General features: G+C 34.0%; 1 protein-coding gene across 3 annotated transcripts in view; it reads left to right on the forward strand.

Moving 5' to 3' along the window:
- LOC105499986 (protein geranylgeranyltransferase type I subunit beta) overlaps positions 1-18,761 on the forward strand; it is a 56,337-nt gene extending 37,576 nt beyond the window's left edge. Inside the window, exons 7-10 of one of the 3 annotated variants that reach the window (XM_024787124.2) lie at positions 3,889-4,073; positions 8,906-9,014; positions 13,351-13,514; positions 13,627-18,761. In XM_024787124.2, the coding sequence (XP_024642892.1) occupies positions 3,889-4,073; positions 8,906-9,014; positions 13,351-13,514; positions 13,627-13,656 (488 nt within the window). In that variant the 3' untranslated portion in view covers positions 13,657-18,761. Of the gene's footprint in view, positions 1-3,888; positions 4,074-8,905; positions 9,015-13,350 lie in introns of all 3 variants that reach the window. The other 2 variants (XM_011772890.2, XM_011772889.2) reach the window with 2 other exon arrangements.
- The last annotated feature ends 352 nt before the right edge of the window (positions 18,762-19,113 follow it).

The following is a 19,113-nucleotide window of genomic DNA, read 5'->3' on the forward strand; positions in this document are numbered from 1 at the left end:
CTTGAGATCAGGAGTTCAGGACCAGCCTGGCCAGCATGGTGAAACCCCATCTCTGCTAAAAATACAAAAAAAGTTAGCCAAACGTGGTGGCACACACGTGTAATCCTAGCTACCCGGGAGGCAGAGGCACAAGAATCGCTTGAACCCAGGAGGCGGAGGTTGCAGTGAGCTGAGATCACGCCACTGCACTCCAGCCTGTCTCAAAAAAAAAAAAAAAAAAATTACTTCACCTTTTTAATATGGTGTTTAATTGTAAAATGATGTGCTTATTTATGTGCCTATTTATTTAGTTTTCTACTTTAGCTATATGATTGTTGACTACCTTAAGTTTCAGAGGACATGGATTCTTTTCTGATAACTTAGTATATACAAGTACTAAGAGAATATCTAAAACTGAACTGGAAAACCTGTGGGAGCAAAATAAGTTACAACTGTTAAACACTGTTAAAATATAAGTAGATCATGACATAACAGAGCTGAAGTCAGGAACACCTCCTTTACCCTGCACTTGGTAGAATTGGGGTAGGTTAAGAGAGAGTCTCTATGGTCCCTTCCATCTGTGATGTTTTATGACTGAGGTATTCTGCATATGCTAATTCTCCATGTAACTGAAGCACATCACGTAGGTGGCAAACTTTTAACCATTTCAGATGAAAATCTTTCTTATTCTTTTATTTGTATTTGCCTCAATATTCTTACTATTATCCTTAAAGTTTTGTTCATACTGTGTCTTCAACTAAGGCTTAATGAACACAGTTTCACCTTTTCTTGATGAACTCAAATCATTGTAATAAAGAACAATTCTAGTATTGTACTTTTAATATATGATATAATATGCTTGAAGTATTTTGAAGTGTGTACAGATCATTGATCTAATGACATCTAGCCCCAAAAAGATACTCCATTTTAGTTCTTGTGCCTGTTTTTAAATAGTATTTTGTAATCTACTTATTATCAAGATGTCACTTCTCTTTTCTTCTTGATTCTATGTCTGCCTTTAACACTCTTCTAACATACTACTATTTTTTTTTTTGAGACATGGTCTCACTCTGTCGCCCAGGCTGGGGTGCAGTCAAGCGATCCTCCTACTGCCACCTTCCAAGTTGCTGGGACCTCAGGTGAACACCACCACGCCTGACCAATTTTTTAAATATTTTTTTGTAGTGACGGGGGTCTCCTTATATTGCCCAGGCTGGTCTCGAACTCCTGAGCTCAAGCAGTTCTCTCACTTTGGCCTCCCAAAGTGGTGGGATTACAGGCATGAGCCACCATGCCCAGCCTAACATACTAGTTTTTATACAGGGTTTTATAACTAGTTTTTTAGAGATTTGTGTAAAACAAGAGACTTTTGGAGCAACAGGCTTACCTGTTGGTAAATGAATGTTAGTTTAATCTTAGACTTTGTAAATGTTTCTGGCAACCCAGTGTCCAAACTTCTGTAGTTACTATTTTCAAAATCCATTAGTTTGGACAAAGTAAAGAGTGTTTTTTCTTTGAGTTGTGCCAGCTTGCATTAAGTAGTCCTAATAGGTAGTTTGGAGAGTAATTCTTAATTGCCTCTTTTTACTTTTCGGGAGTTTTAAAGGTTACTTACTGTCTATTAGAGACTTTATATTTAATGATGTAATAACACTTGAAGTCATGACTTGGTTATGAAAGAAAAATTGAAACTAATGAGTCATTTGGAAAGGAAATAGGATTAATAGTTGCTTAATAGAAATTATTTTAAAAGGTTGCAATAAATTTTTTTTAGCTTTTCTTTTGATTCACTCAAGAGTAATATAGATGTCCCAGCTAATTCTGAAGATTAAATAGTTCCTAGCTGACAGTAACACTTCTAATATGATAGCTACCTTGAGTTTTCTAGAGGGAATGCTCACCTTTCCTTTGCCAGAGAATACATTCAAGATTTGTAACACCAAAAGGATAGTTAAGGCATGAGATATATTAGGAACAAGACATTTAAATTGCTAAAATTATTAAAAATCACTAGGTGAAGTCAAGTATAAGTGTATTCAAATTGTTTGGAGTTGACAACAGATAGTGCCAGTAAAAAGTGTTGTTTCTTTTCTTATATGGAAAAATACTGACTTTTCATTTCCTGAGGAAAGTACCTTTGTGAGTATATTAATTAGTTTTCTATCGCTGCTGTAACATTTTGGCACAAATATAGGGGCATAAAGCAACCCAAATTTATTCTCTCCACTTCTGGCCAGAGCTATACATCTGTGACTAAGCCTGAGCTGAGAATTACAGGGCTCAAATCAAGATGTCAACAGGGCTGGCTTCTTTCGCCAGCAGTGGCTCCAGGGAAGAATCTGTCCTTTGATTCTTTCCAGCTTCTAGTGGCTGCTGGCATTCCTTGCCTTTGGCTACAACACTCAAATCGCTGGCACCATAGTTGCATTGCCACCTGGCAGTGGTACCCACTGCCACCTCTCTGTTAGTCTAATCTCCTTCTCTCCTCTTGTAATGACTCTTGTGAGTACAATTAGGGCCCACCCAGATAATACCGAATAATCTCCCCATTTCAAGATCATTTAACTTAATCACATTTGCAAAGCCTCTTTCTCCATATAAAGTAACATTCACAGGTTCCAGGGATTAGGACTTAAATATTGGGGAGGCATTATTCAGCCTACGCAGTGGGTATGAATACGTTTTGAAGTAATGCTGTGCATCTGCTTTCATATTTGGTTTCTCTCTTTCCTACCACCCCCATCCCCCACCATTCTTTTCTTCCTTAAAATTCTTTTTTTTTTTTTTTTTTTAATATAAGTTCTAGGGTTCATGTGCACAACGTGCAGGTTTGTTACATATGTATACATGTGCCATGTTGGTGTGCTGCACCCATTACCTCGTCATTTACATTAGGTATTTCTCCTAATGCTATCCTTCCCCCAGCCCCCCCACCCCACGACAGGACCCGGTGTGTAATGTTCCCCACCCTGTGTCCAAGTGCTCTCATTGTTCAGTTTCCACCTATGAGTGAGAACATGCGGTGTTTGGTTTTCTGTCCTTGTGATAGTTTGCTGAGAATGATGGTTTCCAGTTTCATCCATGTCCCTACAAAGGACGTGAACTCATCCTTTCTTACGGCTGCATAGTATTCCATGGTGTATATGTGTCACATTTTCTTAATCCAGTCTATCATTGATGGACATTTGGGTTGGTTCCGAGTCTTTGCCATTGTGAATAGTGCTGCAATAAACATACATGTGCATGTGTCTTTATAGCAGCATGATTTATAATCCTTTGGGTATATGCCCAGTAATGGGATGGCTGGGTCAAATGGTATTTCTAATTCTAGATCCTTGAGAAATCACCACACTGTCTTCCACAATGGTTGAACTAGTAAATAGGAACACTTTTACACTGTTGGTGGGACTGTAAACTACTTCCTTAAAATTCTTAAGCTGACTAGTTGTAATATCTGTATATCAGCTTCTAAGTTGTTTATGTTATGTGTGAAAACTTGTCTATAGCTTAGGGGTGATGGAACCTCAATTCATCAGCAATATACTGTCTTTAAGGGACTTAAAAATCAGTTTCAGGTGATTGGGTTCTGGACAGGGAGTTAGTAGTCCCAGATTTTAGTTCCAAATCTGCCATTAACTGTGTAATTTTAAACAAGTCCCTTAGTCTTGTTCCAAGTCTTACTACTTTTTTTCATAAGTAAAATGTTTCTTATAGCTTTATGTTATTCTCTGTTTTATCAAATATTGAAGACTTGTGTATAGTGGTTATTTTAAAATCTCATCTTTTAAATTTAAATTTTATTCACTATTTTCTAGAATTATATAACCACTTTTTCCCCTCGAACATTCTGTACTGTTTTCATAAGCATCTAATTTGAAGTTTAAAACATTGTGTGGTTTTGATTAACAGGAGGATCTACTTTTTGTGGCATTGCCTCACTATGTCTGATGGGTAAACTAGAAGAAGTTTTTTCAGAAAAAGAGTTGAACAGAATAAAGAGGTGGTGTATAATGAGGCAACAAAATGGTTATCATGGAAGACCCAATAAGCCTGTAGACACCTGTTATTCTTTTTGGGTGGGAGCAACTCTAAAGGTAAGAGAAATAATAAAAAATGAGAAACCTATATTCTGTGTTCATATAAATTGTGCTAAAAAGTTTTGGTCTTTGTAATGTGTATTAAATATTGTTAGGTTTAGGGTACTGGATTTTCTCTTTTGCTCTGCCAAAGCTAGTCTTTCTATGGTTTTTCCATAGAATTCAATGATCTTTTGTGCTGCTTGAAAATTTTCATTCTTAGAAAACTCAGGTAACTCAGAACTTGAGTTTTATGCCTACTTAAACCTTATATAGAACATATTAAATACTTACTTTCTTGTAGATGTAAGGCAATAAAAAACTTGTAACTGGAACTGACTAGTTCATGTAAATCAGGGATCTGTCTGAAAATGATACCAGTAAAGGTTTTATGGGAAGGTGTTAATCTTAAAAGACAAACCATGGGTCATTTCTTCAAAAACCATGTAGGGACTTTTTTATTACTTATTTGTTTAAACCTTCTGAAACTCATCAATAGACGTGCCAGCACATTTTTTCCCATCTCTATTACCTTTTAATATACCTAATTCTGTAAGGTTACTTAGTCACTAAATACACACAAGTTTTCTCTATTTTAAATTTGCCTTTTTATCTTTAAGAATTGTCACCTTGTTCTGATATTCTGCAATCTAACAGGAGTCTGTTAGAGGAGTCCATGTTTGTCTTCTCTGTAATATCCTAAATTTTTCTCTTAAAATTTATGTATAAGGTTGAAAAACATTGGGAAAAGAATGATTTAAAATGATGACAGTAGTCTCCCTGTCTCTCCTCACTTGGAGTACTATTTCTCAGGTTCATCATTTCAATTTTTTTTTGACTGTGGGAAATTTCAAGCATATTCAAAAGCAGGGAGAATGGTGTAATGAACACCCATGTGTCCATCAACCATCTCAACAATTATCAACCCGAAGCTACCCTTTATCTATACTCTAACTAATTCCCTTCCATTCACTGAATTATTTTAAAGCAGATCCCAGATAGCATTTTTTATATTCTTTGGAAAATTTTTAATGTAATCTCTAAATGAAAATAACTTTAAAAAAAAAAAACAGAACCCTAGTGTCATCACATCTAAACAATTAGCCATAATTGCTTATTATCATTAAATATCCAGTGATTTCCTATTGTATCACATATATTTCCTATTGTATCACACCAAGAGGCATGTAATATCCAATTATCTCTCCTTTTAATTAAAGAGCTCCAGAGTTGAAAATATACATAGCACATTATACTTATCACTTTAAACATTTGTAAGTTTGCAATTCACTAGTATTAATTCAATTTACAATGTTGTGTAATCGTCACTACCATGCAAAACTTTCTCATTTTACCCAGCATAAATCCTGTACACATTAAACAATAATTCCCTATTCTTCTTTCCCCTCAGCCTGGTAACCTCTACTCTACTCTCTGTCACTATGAATTTGTGTATTCTAGGTACCTCATATAGGTGAAATCATACAATATTTGTCCTTCTGTTTTCTGGCTTATTTCACTTAGCATAATGGTTTCAGGATTTATTTATGACATGGCATATGTCAAAATTTCATTTTTTTAATGGCTGAATAATAATATTCCATTGTATATAAATACCACATTTTTCTTCTTCGTTTATCTGTTGATGATCACTTGAGTTGTTTTCACCTTTTGGCCATTGCAGATAATACTGCTAAAAACATGGGTGTATAAATATATTTTCAAATCCCTGCTTTCATTTTTGAGGGGTATTATATGTATATAGAAGTGGAATTGCTGGGTCATATGGTAGTTCTTCATTTAACTTTTTCAGGAAATGCCAAACTTTTCCACAGCATCTACAACATTTTATGTTCCCTCTAGCAATGTATGAGAGTCCCAATTTCTCTACATCCTCACCAACATTTGTTTTTTCTGTTTGTTTTATATATAAAATAGCCATTTTTTATATGAAGTGTCGTTTCATTGTGGTTTTGATTTGCGTTTTTCTAATGATAATGAGTGTCTTTTTATGTACTTATTGGTCATTTGTATATCTCTTGGGAGAAATTTCTATTCAAGCCCTTTGCCTATTTTTAAATCTGGTTTCTTTTGTTGTTATAAGGTTGTGGTTGTTCTTCATATATTCTGGATATTAATCCCTTCTCAGATATATGATTTACAAATGTTTTCTCATTCCTTGAGTTGCCTTTTTACTCTGTTGATGGTGTCCTTTAATGTACAAAAGTTTTTTGATGCAGTCCAATTTTATCTAAATTTTTCTTTTATTGCTTGTGTTGTTGGTGTCATGTCCGTAAAACTATTGCTAAATCCACTGTCATAAAGATTTTCCCCAGTGTTTTCTTCTAATAGTTTTACAGTTTTAGGCCTTAATGTTGGGCCTTTCATCAATTTTGAGTTAATTATTGTATGTGATGTAAGGTAAGATCCAACCTCATTCTTTGACACGTGGATATCTAATTTTCCTAGCACCATTTGTTGAAAAGACTGCCCTTTTCCATTAAATGGTTTTGGCACCCTTGTCAAAAGTCAGTTGACTATATATGTGAGGTTTGTTTCTGGACTTCCTATTTTATTCCGTTGTTCTGTATGGCTGTCTTTGTGCCAGTACTATACTGTTTTTATTACTGTGGCTTTGTAGTAAGTTTCAAAGTCAAGAAGTTTGAAACTTCCAACTTTTCTTTTTCAAGATTGTTTTGACTATTTGGAGCCCCTTGCAATTTGATATAAATCTGGTAATTGAGTTTACCATTCCTGCAAAAAAAGTCTTTTGAAATTTTGATGGAAATTGCATTGAATCTGTAGATCACTTTGGGTAGTAGTGATATCTTGACACTGTTGAGTGTTCCTATCCATGAGCACAGGATGCTTTTCCATTTATACAGGAGGTCTTCAGTTTCTTTCAGCAATGTTTTGTAGTTTTCAACATACAAATCTTTCACTTTTTTATTAAGATTTAATTCTCAGTATTGAATCATTTTAGATGCTGTTGTAAATGAAATTGCTTTCTTAATTTCCTTTTGGATTGTTCATTGCTAGTCTATAGAAACTATCAACTTTTTATAGAATAGTTTTGACAAGCATTAAGGATCATTGCTTAAATCAGTTGTGGCATTAAGAGGTTATAAAACAGTGGTATTCTTTCATTCCATCTCAATTTATTAACTAGCATTGTTTTTTAAAGAAGAATTATTTTACCTTCCCCTAAGATATACTTTGTACAGAGAAGGACAGATAAATACCGAATTCTTTCCCTTAATAGTGTTCAACAAAATGAATTGGTTCCCTACCATCCCCTCAGCCTTTCCAATGAAATATTAGATTTTAGAGTTTGGGGTTTTTTGGTTTGTTTCTGGTTTTTTTTTTTTTTTAGAATCATTGTGAATACATAGATTTTAACATTTTTTAGTCATATATAATACATATATATTAGTCATATATGACTAAAAAATATATATATATATATTATGCTTAAATTGTCCCATCTTTAGTCGATAGGAACCCTTTCAAGTTGTCCCAAGTCTTTTTTATTTGACGTCAGTAGTCTTTGACAGCTTTCTGAAAGCAACCACTTTTAAACTTTTTAAAAATGTTTTAATTCTTGTGGACATTTCTGTAACTTTAAATCACAGACTAACTTCTTATCACCTTTAGATATTATTGATGATTCCCAACTAAGAGAAATTAAGATTTAGCCTCTCACTTTTCCAACAAATTGTTACCCGTTATGTTTAGTTCTGAGTCTTTTCCTCATCTTCTACCTTCCAATGCTATATAAGGTTACCTTTATTTTTATAATGTCAAGTTAGGAAGCATTCATATTTTTTTTCAGTATTAATAATCACATCTTTCAGGCTTTGCCTATAGGTTGATTCTAAAATTTGAAAACCAGTAACCAACACTTATTATGATAGTGCAAATATTGTTTATTGCTAAGCCAAGTGCAGTGTTAATATTATCCTTTTTTCATTTTTATTTAATGACCAATGTGCCACTGATGGAAAATGTTCCTAACATCAAGATTCAAAAAAGCCTTTTTCCTTATAGTCTATTAATTAAATCAATGTAAATGAATAAATTTGTTTCTTGTTTGTACCATAACTTTCTTATGAGTTTAGCTTTTCTTTTTGAGAAATAATGCTTCTTCATCAGTCACTAAAAGCTGTGGCTCTCTGGTTCATTGACATATATTAAATTGTTTGGTATCTTCAGAAATTTCTTGATCCCTCTTACCTACTGCGCACCTCATCTTGAACTTCACAGTGTTATTTACTTATTTATATCTTACTTTTATGGGATCTTGAGAGAAAAACCAAGTACATGTCCTAAATCATTAAAAACTATATAGTTTTTTATGTTGCAATCATTTTTGTCTTACCTTTTTCTTTCCTAATTAAAGAGCTATACTTCTTTACTATTTTCAAAACTGTCTCTAGCATCTGGTTAGTAATTTTTGTTTGCTCTTTTTTTAAAAAATATTTTTAGTTCCAATTACTACTAATTTATAACTAATAGCTAAAGAGCTTATCATAAGAGTTAAAATATGGGTAGATAAAATTTACTTTTTAAAATGACTGATTATGTTGAGTGGATTGGAGTTGTCTTTTGAATTTAGCTTAATGTGCTTCAAAGGGTACAGTTGGCCTGATTCAGAAGAAGGAAATAGAGGGTCAAGAAAAGGAGAGTAGATTTGATAAGAAAATAAAAAAGATAATGTGATTGACTCATTTCAAGTGCTCAAGGCCCCATAGAGTTGGTCTGAGCACCTTAGCTAAAGAAAAGCATATCTAAATGACAAACATCTGAAATTTGAGCCAAAGGTTGATAAGAGTTTTATCATGTCATTTCAGCTTCTAAAAATTTTCCAATACACTAACTTTGAGAAAAATAGAAATTACATCTTATCAACTCAAGATCGCCTTGTAGGGGGATTTGCCAAGTGGCCAGACAGTCATCCAGGTAATTATTTTCTTTGTGAATCCAGAACAACCTTTGTTTCCTGAATAGATCTTCAAGCATCTTTATCAGAAAAGGCATATGATAGAAAAAGGCACAGTTGCAAAGTTACATTAAATATTATTTTTAAAAAGGTATATTGTGTAAGCTTAGGATAGATTTAGGGTATTGGGGAGTATAAAGGAAAGAGTTTATTATCAAGATGCATGGGTATAGTGTGCATTTTTTCCCAAATATTTTACTTAGTAATGTTTTATTTCATTTTCATCAATAACATAGATGGTCTGAATGGGTCCTTTCCAAAGAAGAGAATTATTTAGCCCATCCAAAACCATTAGGATTATTAGTCATGACTTGAGCTAAGGATAGTAAATTACTCCCGATCCTGAAGGAAATCAGTTCTTACTCTTTTCAGAAGTCATTAAATAGACCGAGTGCAGTGGCTCATGCCTGTAACTCCAACACTTCGGGAGGTTGAGGCAGGTAGATCACTTGAGGTCAGGAGTTCAAGACCAGCCTGTTCAACATGTTGAAACCTGACTCTACTACAAATACAAAAATTACCAGGTGTGATGATGCGTGCCTGTAGTCCCAGCTATGTGGAAGTCTGAGGCAGGAGAGTCACTTAAACCCAGGAAGCAGAGGTTCCAGTGAACCGAGATTGCACTACTGCCCGCCAGCCTATGTGACAGAGTGAGACTCTGTCTCAAAAAAAAAAAAAAAAAAAATCATTAAATAAAATATTTCAAATCCTGAATGTGTGTTTCTCACTTCCCATACTCTTGTTCTCCAAATTTCAACAGATTCAGACAATATAAATGGTATGGCACTCAAGGCCCTCCCAAAATTTGGCTCCTCTCCCACCTCTACCATCATTTTGTAGCCTACACCTCACCCGACTTACGTTTTCACCTCCAGCAAAATAACCGTATATACAGCTTCCCTATAAAAATCCATTTAAGAGTGTGTTAAAATAATTTCAAACACTGACACTTTTGATAAGCAAGTAAAGAATTAGTTACAAATATGAAACTAGACACAAGGAATGATTGTTTTTGCCAGTATTGCAATAGAGTCGTGGTTTTTATTATCAGCCTAGAAAGTGCCGTATCAGCGTTCATCTTCCATCACAGAACTGCTATAGTTGGAATGTGTACTTGAATCAGAATATAAATAAGGAGCTCTTGAAATCATATTTTTGTATTTGAAATGAGCAGGAATATTTCCTTACACCCCTACTTGCCTGTATTTTCATATAAAACATGTTTCGTAGGCCAGGTGCATTGGCTTACTCCTGTAATCCCAACACTTTGGGAGGCTAAGGTGGGCCAGGTGCATTGGCTTACTCCTGTAATCCCAACACTTTGGGAGGCTAAGGTGGGCGGATCACTTGAGGTCAGGAGTTTGAGACTAGCCTGGCCACTTGGTGATGAAACACTGCCTCTACTAAAAATACAATAATTAGCCAGGCCTGGTGGTAAGTGCTTGTAATCCCAGCTACTTGGGAGGCTGGGGCAAAAGAATTGCCTGAACCTGGGAGGCAGAGGTTGCAGTGAGCCAAGATCATGCCCCTGCACTCTAGCCTGGGCAACAGAGCAAGAGTACATCTCAAGAAATAAAATGAAGTAAAATAAAATAAAAGACCAGGTGTGGTGGCTCAAGCCTGTAATCCTAGCACTTTGGGAGGCTGATGCAGGTGAATCACTTGAGGTCAGGAATTTGAGACCAGCCTGGCCAACATGGCAAGACCCCGTGTCTACTAAAAATACAAAAAATTAGCCGGGCATCGTGGTGCGCACCTGTAGTCTCACCTACTCAGGAGGCTGAGGCAGGAGAATTGCTTGAACCCAGGAGGCAGAGGTTGCAGTGAGCCAAGGTCGTGCCATAGCACTCCAGCTTGGGCGACAGAGCGAGACTAAATCAATCAATCCATAGTAAAACATGCCTTCTTAGAGAAAGTGTACATTGCTTTCAAAGTTGTAAGCCAAAGTGTGTTTTCAGAAGTTAATTTCTCAAGAAAAATAATATTTTGAAATTTTTTGTATCTCTAGTGCCTCAAGAAAACTGAGAATTATTTTGGACTTTATTCCATTTTTTCAATCAGTGCGGCTACTGTTTTAACAAATAATGGAAATAGGGAAATGACAATCTCTTAGAAAACATTTCTTATGTAAACATACTTGAAATACATTCAGTGTTTGCAATAGCTTTTTAAAAAGAAAGTTCTTGAGGCTTTTTCCGGAGAGATCAGTTGCTAACTTTAACATTTGTGTAAATATTTGGATGTACTACTTACTTTTTACAGATACATTACAATGTTTTCAGAGTATGCACTAGAAAGCATAGAAAGTGTTTGCTAAATTGAATTTATGTGTAAAGATCTGGTCCCAGAACCTTTACAATCATTTTAACGAGATTCTTTAAGCTTATTCTTGGTTTTAGTAAATTTAGTAGCAAATTTGACACAAAGGGATTTTATATACATTTATGAAAGAAATTTCTAAAGAATGAGCTTTTGTTATGGAATATATATATATTTCAGCATCTAAAGTGCTTTATTATGGAGTAAACATATTTCCACATGTAAAGTGCTTATACATTGCCACCTACAGATAAGGAGTTTTTTAAAAAAAGCAATTTGAGGCTTGAAACAATTGAGTTCTGATCTCATTGGCTGTTACAAAAATCTTTTTGAGAAAAACATAAGTTTTATTTGTTACTTTACCCAGAGAGATTTTAGTATTACACAGTTCTATTTTATGTTATTATGGATGTATATTTTCTGTTGTAATTTTTCCTAGAAAAGGTTCCTGGTTTCTAGAAAACAGCTTAATGTTGCTTTGTACCCTTTGTAGTTTTAGAATAATTATATGGAATGATGTAATATTACAGGCGAAATCAAATTTATTTTTTATAGTCTGAAAGTCAAAGGAAAGTGAGCCAGAAGAAACCTAGGTATTTTCTGAAAAGGCCTAAAAGGTGATCAACATGGGCCTCTATTAGTGAAATAACGTTTTCACAATGGCATTGAGTAAGCACAACTATTTGTCGTTTCTGTTTTGAAAAAATAAGCGATACTCTTGTAAGTAAAGCTTTTCCTTTAACCCTTTTGACAAAATTTGATGTGGTAAGATGTTTTGAACTTTTTGTTGTTTTGAGACAGGGTCTCATTCTTTTGCCCAGGCTGGAGTGCAGTGATATAATCATGCCTCACTGCAGCCTCAGTCTCCCTAGGCTCAGGTGAGCCTCCCACCTCAGCCTCCGGAGTAGCCGGAACTACAGGCATACACCACCATACCTGAATAATTTTTGTATTTTTTGTAGAGATGGTGCTTCACCATATTGCCCAGGCTGGTATCAAACTCATGTGGCTCAAGCAATATACCCTCCTCAGCCTCCAAAGTACTGGGATTACAGGTGTGAGCCACCACACCCAGCCTGTTTTGAACTTTAATAGCTCTTAAGGCCATAAATGTTGGCCAATTCAAAAGTAGAAAAAAATTTTTGACTGGTACAAAACTGTCTTTGTAGTGTTCCTATAACTGCAAAGCTCTGAGCTCTTCAGAAGTCTACGTAAGACTCCTAGGCAAGAATGACCATGTGATTTCATTGGCCACTTTAATAGAAGAGGATTACTGCCCCCTGAAAGATGGGAAACTAGTGAGCCAGTGCAGAATTGTCATGGTATGAGCACTCATGTTATTTCAACCAAATAGAATGTGAGTTTGTTTTTATTGTCAGATCAGATATTTTTACAATGACTGACATTACTCTAAATAGGAGGATTAAATATGGCACAGCATTCCAGAATGGATTATTTTTGCATAAGCTCCTTTTATTTAACACAGTGTTAGGATAGTCCTGCCTATGGTTTGGGAACTTTCAGAGGCAAAACATGGAGCAAGGGGTATTGCAACTTAGATTCAGAGTTTTGTTTTCATTTTAAAGAAAAAAAAATTAATGATACAGCATTGAAGCTACTCATTTCCATGTTCTGTAGTAAGCAAAAAGGGAAACTCCCTCAAGTGAGAAGTCTTACATATGACTGCTGCTCCTCCTGTCTTTTCATCACAGAGGTTATGGATAGTATCAGCTCTTCAGTTGGAAACTGTTTTCCTTTGTTAATGATATTTTCATGAATAAAATATTTTATTTTGATCATCTGGGTTTTTTTTTAATTGATGTTTGAGACTTTGAGAAAGCAAATATTTTAAAAACTATATTAGCATTTCTCTAAACTTTTAATGGAGTGATGGGCTGGTAAATATGTAGCTGAAATATTTTGTAGAAAGTACAAGTAGGAATGCCTGTTATGATGTTTTAAATGCCTTCTTTTCAGATGCTTTGCATGCATACTTTGGGATCTGTGGCCTGTCACTAATGGAGGAAAGTGGAATTTGTAAAGTTCATCCTGCTCTGAATGTAAGCACACGGACTTCTGAACGCCTTCTAGATCTCCATCAAAGCTGGAAAACCAAGGACTCTAAACAATGCTCAGAGAATGTACATATCTCCACATGACTGACTTTAGATTGGGAGGATGGGGGGATTTGTAGCATAACTGTAGCTCAAGTTTAAAAGCCATGTATAACCAAGTGTGCTCTTTTTTTAAAAGGTAGAGTCTTACAATCAAATCTCCTGCTGATGTCACTTTGGGATATGGTCTTGAGCCAGTAATCTTTTTACTGGGTTTCGAGAAAATCTTTGTTGAAGTTTGAACCACAACTTTGTCGTGGTTCTTAAATGTTTATACTGTATTTCTAAGAAGTTGTTTGAGGCAAATTAACTGTATGTGTGTAGGTTATCTTTTTAAAAACTCTTCAGTGCAAATTGTATCTTATAAAATTGACACGAATTTTCAAAACAAGTTTGCACTTCATATAGCATTGATAATCTTCAGGTGAACACTTAGTGATCATTTAAAAAGCTCACTGCTGATGGTGGAAAATTTGCTTTAATGAATTAAGTATCTGGGATTATTCTTTGAAAATAGATTACCATAATTTTTTTTTTAAAAAGAGTGACTTATTTTGTCTTATTATTAAGTAAAGTGTGCCAATTAAACCTTTGTGGCCTATATAAATGAAATTAATAACTTCACAGTAAGAATAAATAGGTTTAACTAATATGATAGTTTTCTAAAAGGAGATTATTTGAAGACAACTATTATGTAACTGAGAGAAAAGCAACTTAACTATATGTGATTGTGAATGAGAAAGTTTTGTGCTATGTGCGTCATTTATTTAGACATTGCTGTGGTGAATACCAGTTATGTTTGATTTTATTCTCAAATCATTAGTTGCCTTTTTTTTTTTTCTTTTCTTGCTTTCTAGGAAGAAAACAATCTTTTTTATCTAGAAGGAAAGATACTTTGTGTTTTTATTTTTAGCCTTTTGAATTTTTTAATTCGTTGCCCCCAGTGTGTTAGCTACTCTAATTTCAAACTAATGCTTTTCTAATTTTTTTCAAACTAAATAAGTGAAAAATACAAAAACAGAACCATTCAAATAGATTCAGTGGTGCAACTCTATACATGGTCATTTTTATTCTCATATTTTCAGGTAAGTGAAAGGCAAATGTAACCATTTAGAGGGTAAGAAATAGGGTTTTGTTTTTGTTCATTGTTTTGTTTTCTTAAGTTTATGAACTAGCTAATTATAAAGGAGATAATATAAAAACTCTTCATTAGTAATTAATTAATCAATAACTCATATCCATTACTTGCTTAGTGACATTCAGAACTATGAGTCTAGTACTGAAATGGGGAAAGAAATCTCTTCACTAAAGGAGTTGGGTTAAGTTAGTCTTGGTGATAATAAATGTTGAAATATAAACATCAGTATAAAAACTATATTACTGGTATCACTGTTTAGGCATTGTAATATTTTAAATGTTATCTTTTTTTCTAAATTAGAGAAAAAAATGTCGTAAAATAACAGTCCTTCCCAAGGGAAACAGTATGTACTTGGAGAAATGATTCATTTATTATTGGCATGCTTAGTTTTAAACCTGAGTTTGCCAACTGTATGTTTTTTAATTAGAAATAAAAAAATCTTCTGATGGTGGGGGGAAAAACTAAGCTTACTAACAGATGTTATCCTTCTATGGGTTATTCCAATTGCTACTATTTAAATCCTGGCAGATTAAGACATCCATATCTCAAACTAAGTCATCTCTTAGACATTGGAAGTTGAAGTAGCATATATATAATGGCTTTCGTACTATATAAAAAGCCCAAATTGTTTTTTCTGTATCACCAAGAAAGGTTAGGAGGTAATAAAGGTAGTAACTGTATGACTGTATTCATAAATGTAAGTTACAGGAAAATTCCAATCTAAAAGTATTTCATAAGGCTAAATATTTTCTAACTCCTTAAAATTTAATACCATAAGATGATAAATTTTAGTATGCTTCTAATTGATATACCTGTGGGAGACTTCCTTGTGAAACTTTATGGACTAGTAAATGTTCACATTCCATAGCAACTTAATTGACCAGAAAATAGCAGGCCAGTGTGAATTGTGGAGAAACTATTTCTGACTTTTCTAAATAGTTATTTACAAGAAAAGTATTTATCGATTAAATAAATTATAAGCAATATTTCACATATATACTTTATTCCTTAACAGGAGTGATATAATGAGGGGAAATATGAAGTCTGAAATCTCAAAAAGCTCTATTTTCCTACTCCCTAATTGTCTCCTTCCTGCCCCCTAATTTTGTGGTATTTTTTTTTTTAGAAGGTAGGAGGAGGAGCTTTGTTTTGAGCATCTGCATACAAATAAGATTAGTCAGATCATATGGCATAATTTAACCTGTTTATCATTTCAGTGTTTTTAGATTTGATCTATAATATATATGTGTTATTAGATCTTTAAATAGTTATTTGTATTTAATCTAAATTCATATAGAAATCTTGCTGACGGTGATATATAATTTGAAAACTGTTGGACCTGATCATTTTTGAGAGACAGTTAATGAGGAGGTGCTCTGGAATCAGATGACCTGGGTTTAAATCCCAGATTTGCCAGTTCAGTGGCATGATCTTGGACCCTAACTCTCCCATTGATAAAATAAGGAAAATAGGTAAAACCTAACTCACAGGGTTTAGGATTAAATGAGATAATGCAGATAAAGCACTTAGGATAGTACCTGGAATATAGCAAATTTCAAATTATAGGTTCTTTATAATGATCATAAAATTATTTTTGTAATTAAAACCTCTCCTACAACAGAAAGAGGTCTTAAACAGTTTAACCTCAGGGAAAATGATGATAACAGTGTTGTTTTCTAATCTCCCCATAAAAATACAGAGCAACTAGGACACTATAGACACTATTACAACACTAGATGACAAGGTAGCTCTATGAACTTCAAAATACAACTAAGCGAGGACAAACCACTGACCCACATAGTTTCAGTATCTGTGGGAGGAAGTAGAAGGAAGGCAGCTGGTTTCTGACAGCTCTGCAAATTGGAGAACTACAACACTGCCTACAGTTTCTCACTACAAAGTGCAGTGGGCCAATCTAAGAACAGACACTGAAACTGGGAAGTGACTACCGAATCCCATTTGCAGATGAATGTTAAAGCAATATAATAAGGTCTGATGACTGCATTAGAGCAGTCTGGGTTTTTTTGCTGTGTACGTCTTGAAGCTTATGAGACAAAGCCCAGCACTGAGGACAAACTTCTAGAATTAGAATTCAAATGGGCAGGATGGGTAAAATAGGACAAAAGAAATATCTAGATAAGTATTGGGTAGAAAGGCCAAGATACAGAGACATTATATATATGTATTTTCATATATATACACATATATATATTCTTTTAAATCACTGTGAAAATGGGAGCTCTAAGGCTGTGAAGTCATCCTAGAGCACTCCTTCCACCTAAAAGTACAGAAAAACTCGTTTCAGTTAAGGGGAAAAAAAGAGTGAGTGAGCCAGGATTACAGTCCAACTCCATTCAAAGTTAGTATGAGAAATAATAAATAGATCAACATCCTCACAGACAATGAAAGCACACCAGAAAGACATGACGCAAGACAGATAAAAACCTAATATTTGCCAAAAAATAAAATGCAAATATGACAGGAAATTTATAGTAATTAATGCAATTATCAGTAAAAGGAAAAGGTGAAAATTAACCAAGTACCAAACACTTGGAGTAAAAAGCAAAATAAAGCAGAAGGAAGGAATTAATAACAATAAAAACAAGAAATAATTACTAGTAGCAAACCAAAACAATAAAGGCAATAAATCCAAGTTGGTGATGGATAGTGCGGGGAGTTGAGTGCGATAAACTACCAGCTAATCTATTTAAGAAAAAAAGGAGGAAGCACAAATACAAAAATTTAAATGACAAGGGGGAGATAGTAAAAGAGGAAATTTGTTTAAATTGACTACTTTGAGCAGTTTTACACAATAAATTCGAAAACTTTTGAGAAAAATGCAAATTGCCAAAATTTAGGTCACAACAAACCAGTTGCCATAGAAGAAACAAATAGTACCCCTTACCAAAGGAAGCATCAAGCCCAGATTGTTTCAAGGGGATTTCTACCAAACCTTTTAAGATTAAATAATCCCATTCTTGCTTAAACAATTCCAGAGACTAGGAAAAGAATCTTGAACCTCAAAGTGCCAAAAAAAAAAAGAAACTGCTAAATTCATTTTATAAAGTGAATGTAATAGCATTGATTCAAAAACCTGACACAGATTGTACCAAAAAGAAAATTATAGAGCAATCTCATGAATATTAATAAAAAGTTTTAATGATACATTAGCAAACAATCCAACAGCACTTTCAAAAGGTAATCATGACTAAGTTGGGTTTATTATAAGAATGCAAGGGTAATTCAATACTAGATAATCTATTAATATTCATCATATTAAGAGTTAAGAAATATCTTCATCTTTGCAGAAAAGACATGATAGAATTGAGCACTCACGTTAAATATGCTAAGTAGAAATTGATGAATAATCAATTAACATTGTACCTCTACCTAAAAGCCAGCATCTTAAATTTCAAAGCAAAAAAGACTTTCCAACTGAAGTCAGGAACAAGACATGCCCACTAACTCCTCTACTACTTAATGTGTTGAGAGTTTTAGCCAATGGAGTTAGACAAAATAAATATGTGAATTGCAAAGGAAGAGTTAAAACTATTTGCAGATATGAATATGTATCTAGAAAGCCCAAAGGAATTTGTTGAAAAGCTAAACAATAAAAGAACTTAGTAAAGTAGCTATTAAATACAATTTACATACAAATATCAGTAGGCTTCACCAGAAGAAAAACTAAACAATAAAAGAATTTAGTAAAGTAGCTATTAAATACAATTTACATACAAATATCAGTAGGCTTCACCAGTGCATACTTTGATTCCATTTTGAATCATTTCATTCAAAACAGCATTTATGTATGGTGTCAGAAATCAGCACCCCCTTTCAGTCACTACCTCTCTTCCCAAAGGTAAGCACTATCAAAATCACCATCAATTAGTTTTGTCTGTTTTTGAATTTTATATGAGTGGAACCATATAGTATACATTAGTTTTCAACTGGCTTTAACTCAGTAGGAGTGAAAGAGGGTACAAGGGGACTCTGTGGTGCTGGTAATGTTCTGTTTCATGATCTAGGTGCTGGTTACATAGGTGCATTCACCTTATGAATATTTATCAAGCTGTATATGATTTGTGCACTTTTCTGTATGTATAATTATAGCTCAATAAAAATGTTTACTAAAAAGAGTAACAAGACTATACATATATATATATATGTATGCAAACCTAAACTAGTTAGAAGATACTTGAAGAGAAGACCACCTTTGTGATAGCAAAAGTAAAAAGAAAACTTAATGTGTAAATTTAAGACACATTAAATCTGTATGAGGAAAACTAAAAAAAAAAAACTCTTGAGTGGCAAATATGTAGATTCCAGCAAATGAAAAGATACATGATATTCTTAGATAGAAAGACAACATCAAAATATGTCTTTCCCCACTTAGGTTTATTTATAAATTCAATGCCATTCCAATAAAAATTATATTGTCCTTTGAGAGAACATACTAGAAAAACCGTGGAAACTGAAAAGAATTAGAGA

This window comes from Macaca nemestrina, chromosome 6, assembly GCF_043159975.1.
Source record: "Macaca nemestrina isolate mMacNem1 chromosome 6, mMacNem.hap1, whole genome shotgun sequence".
NCBI classification, from domain to species: Eukaryota; Metazoa; Chordata; class Mammalia; order Primates; family Cercopithecidae; genus Macaca; species Macaca nemestrina.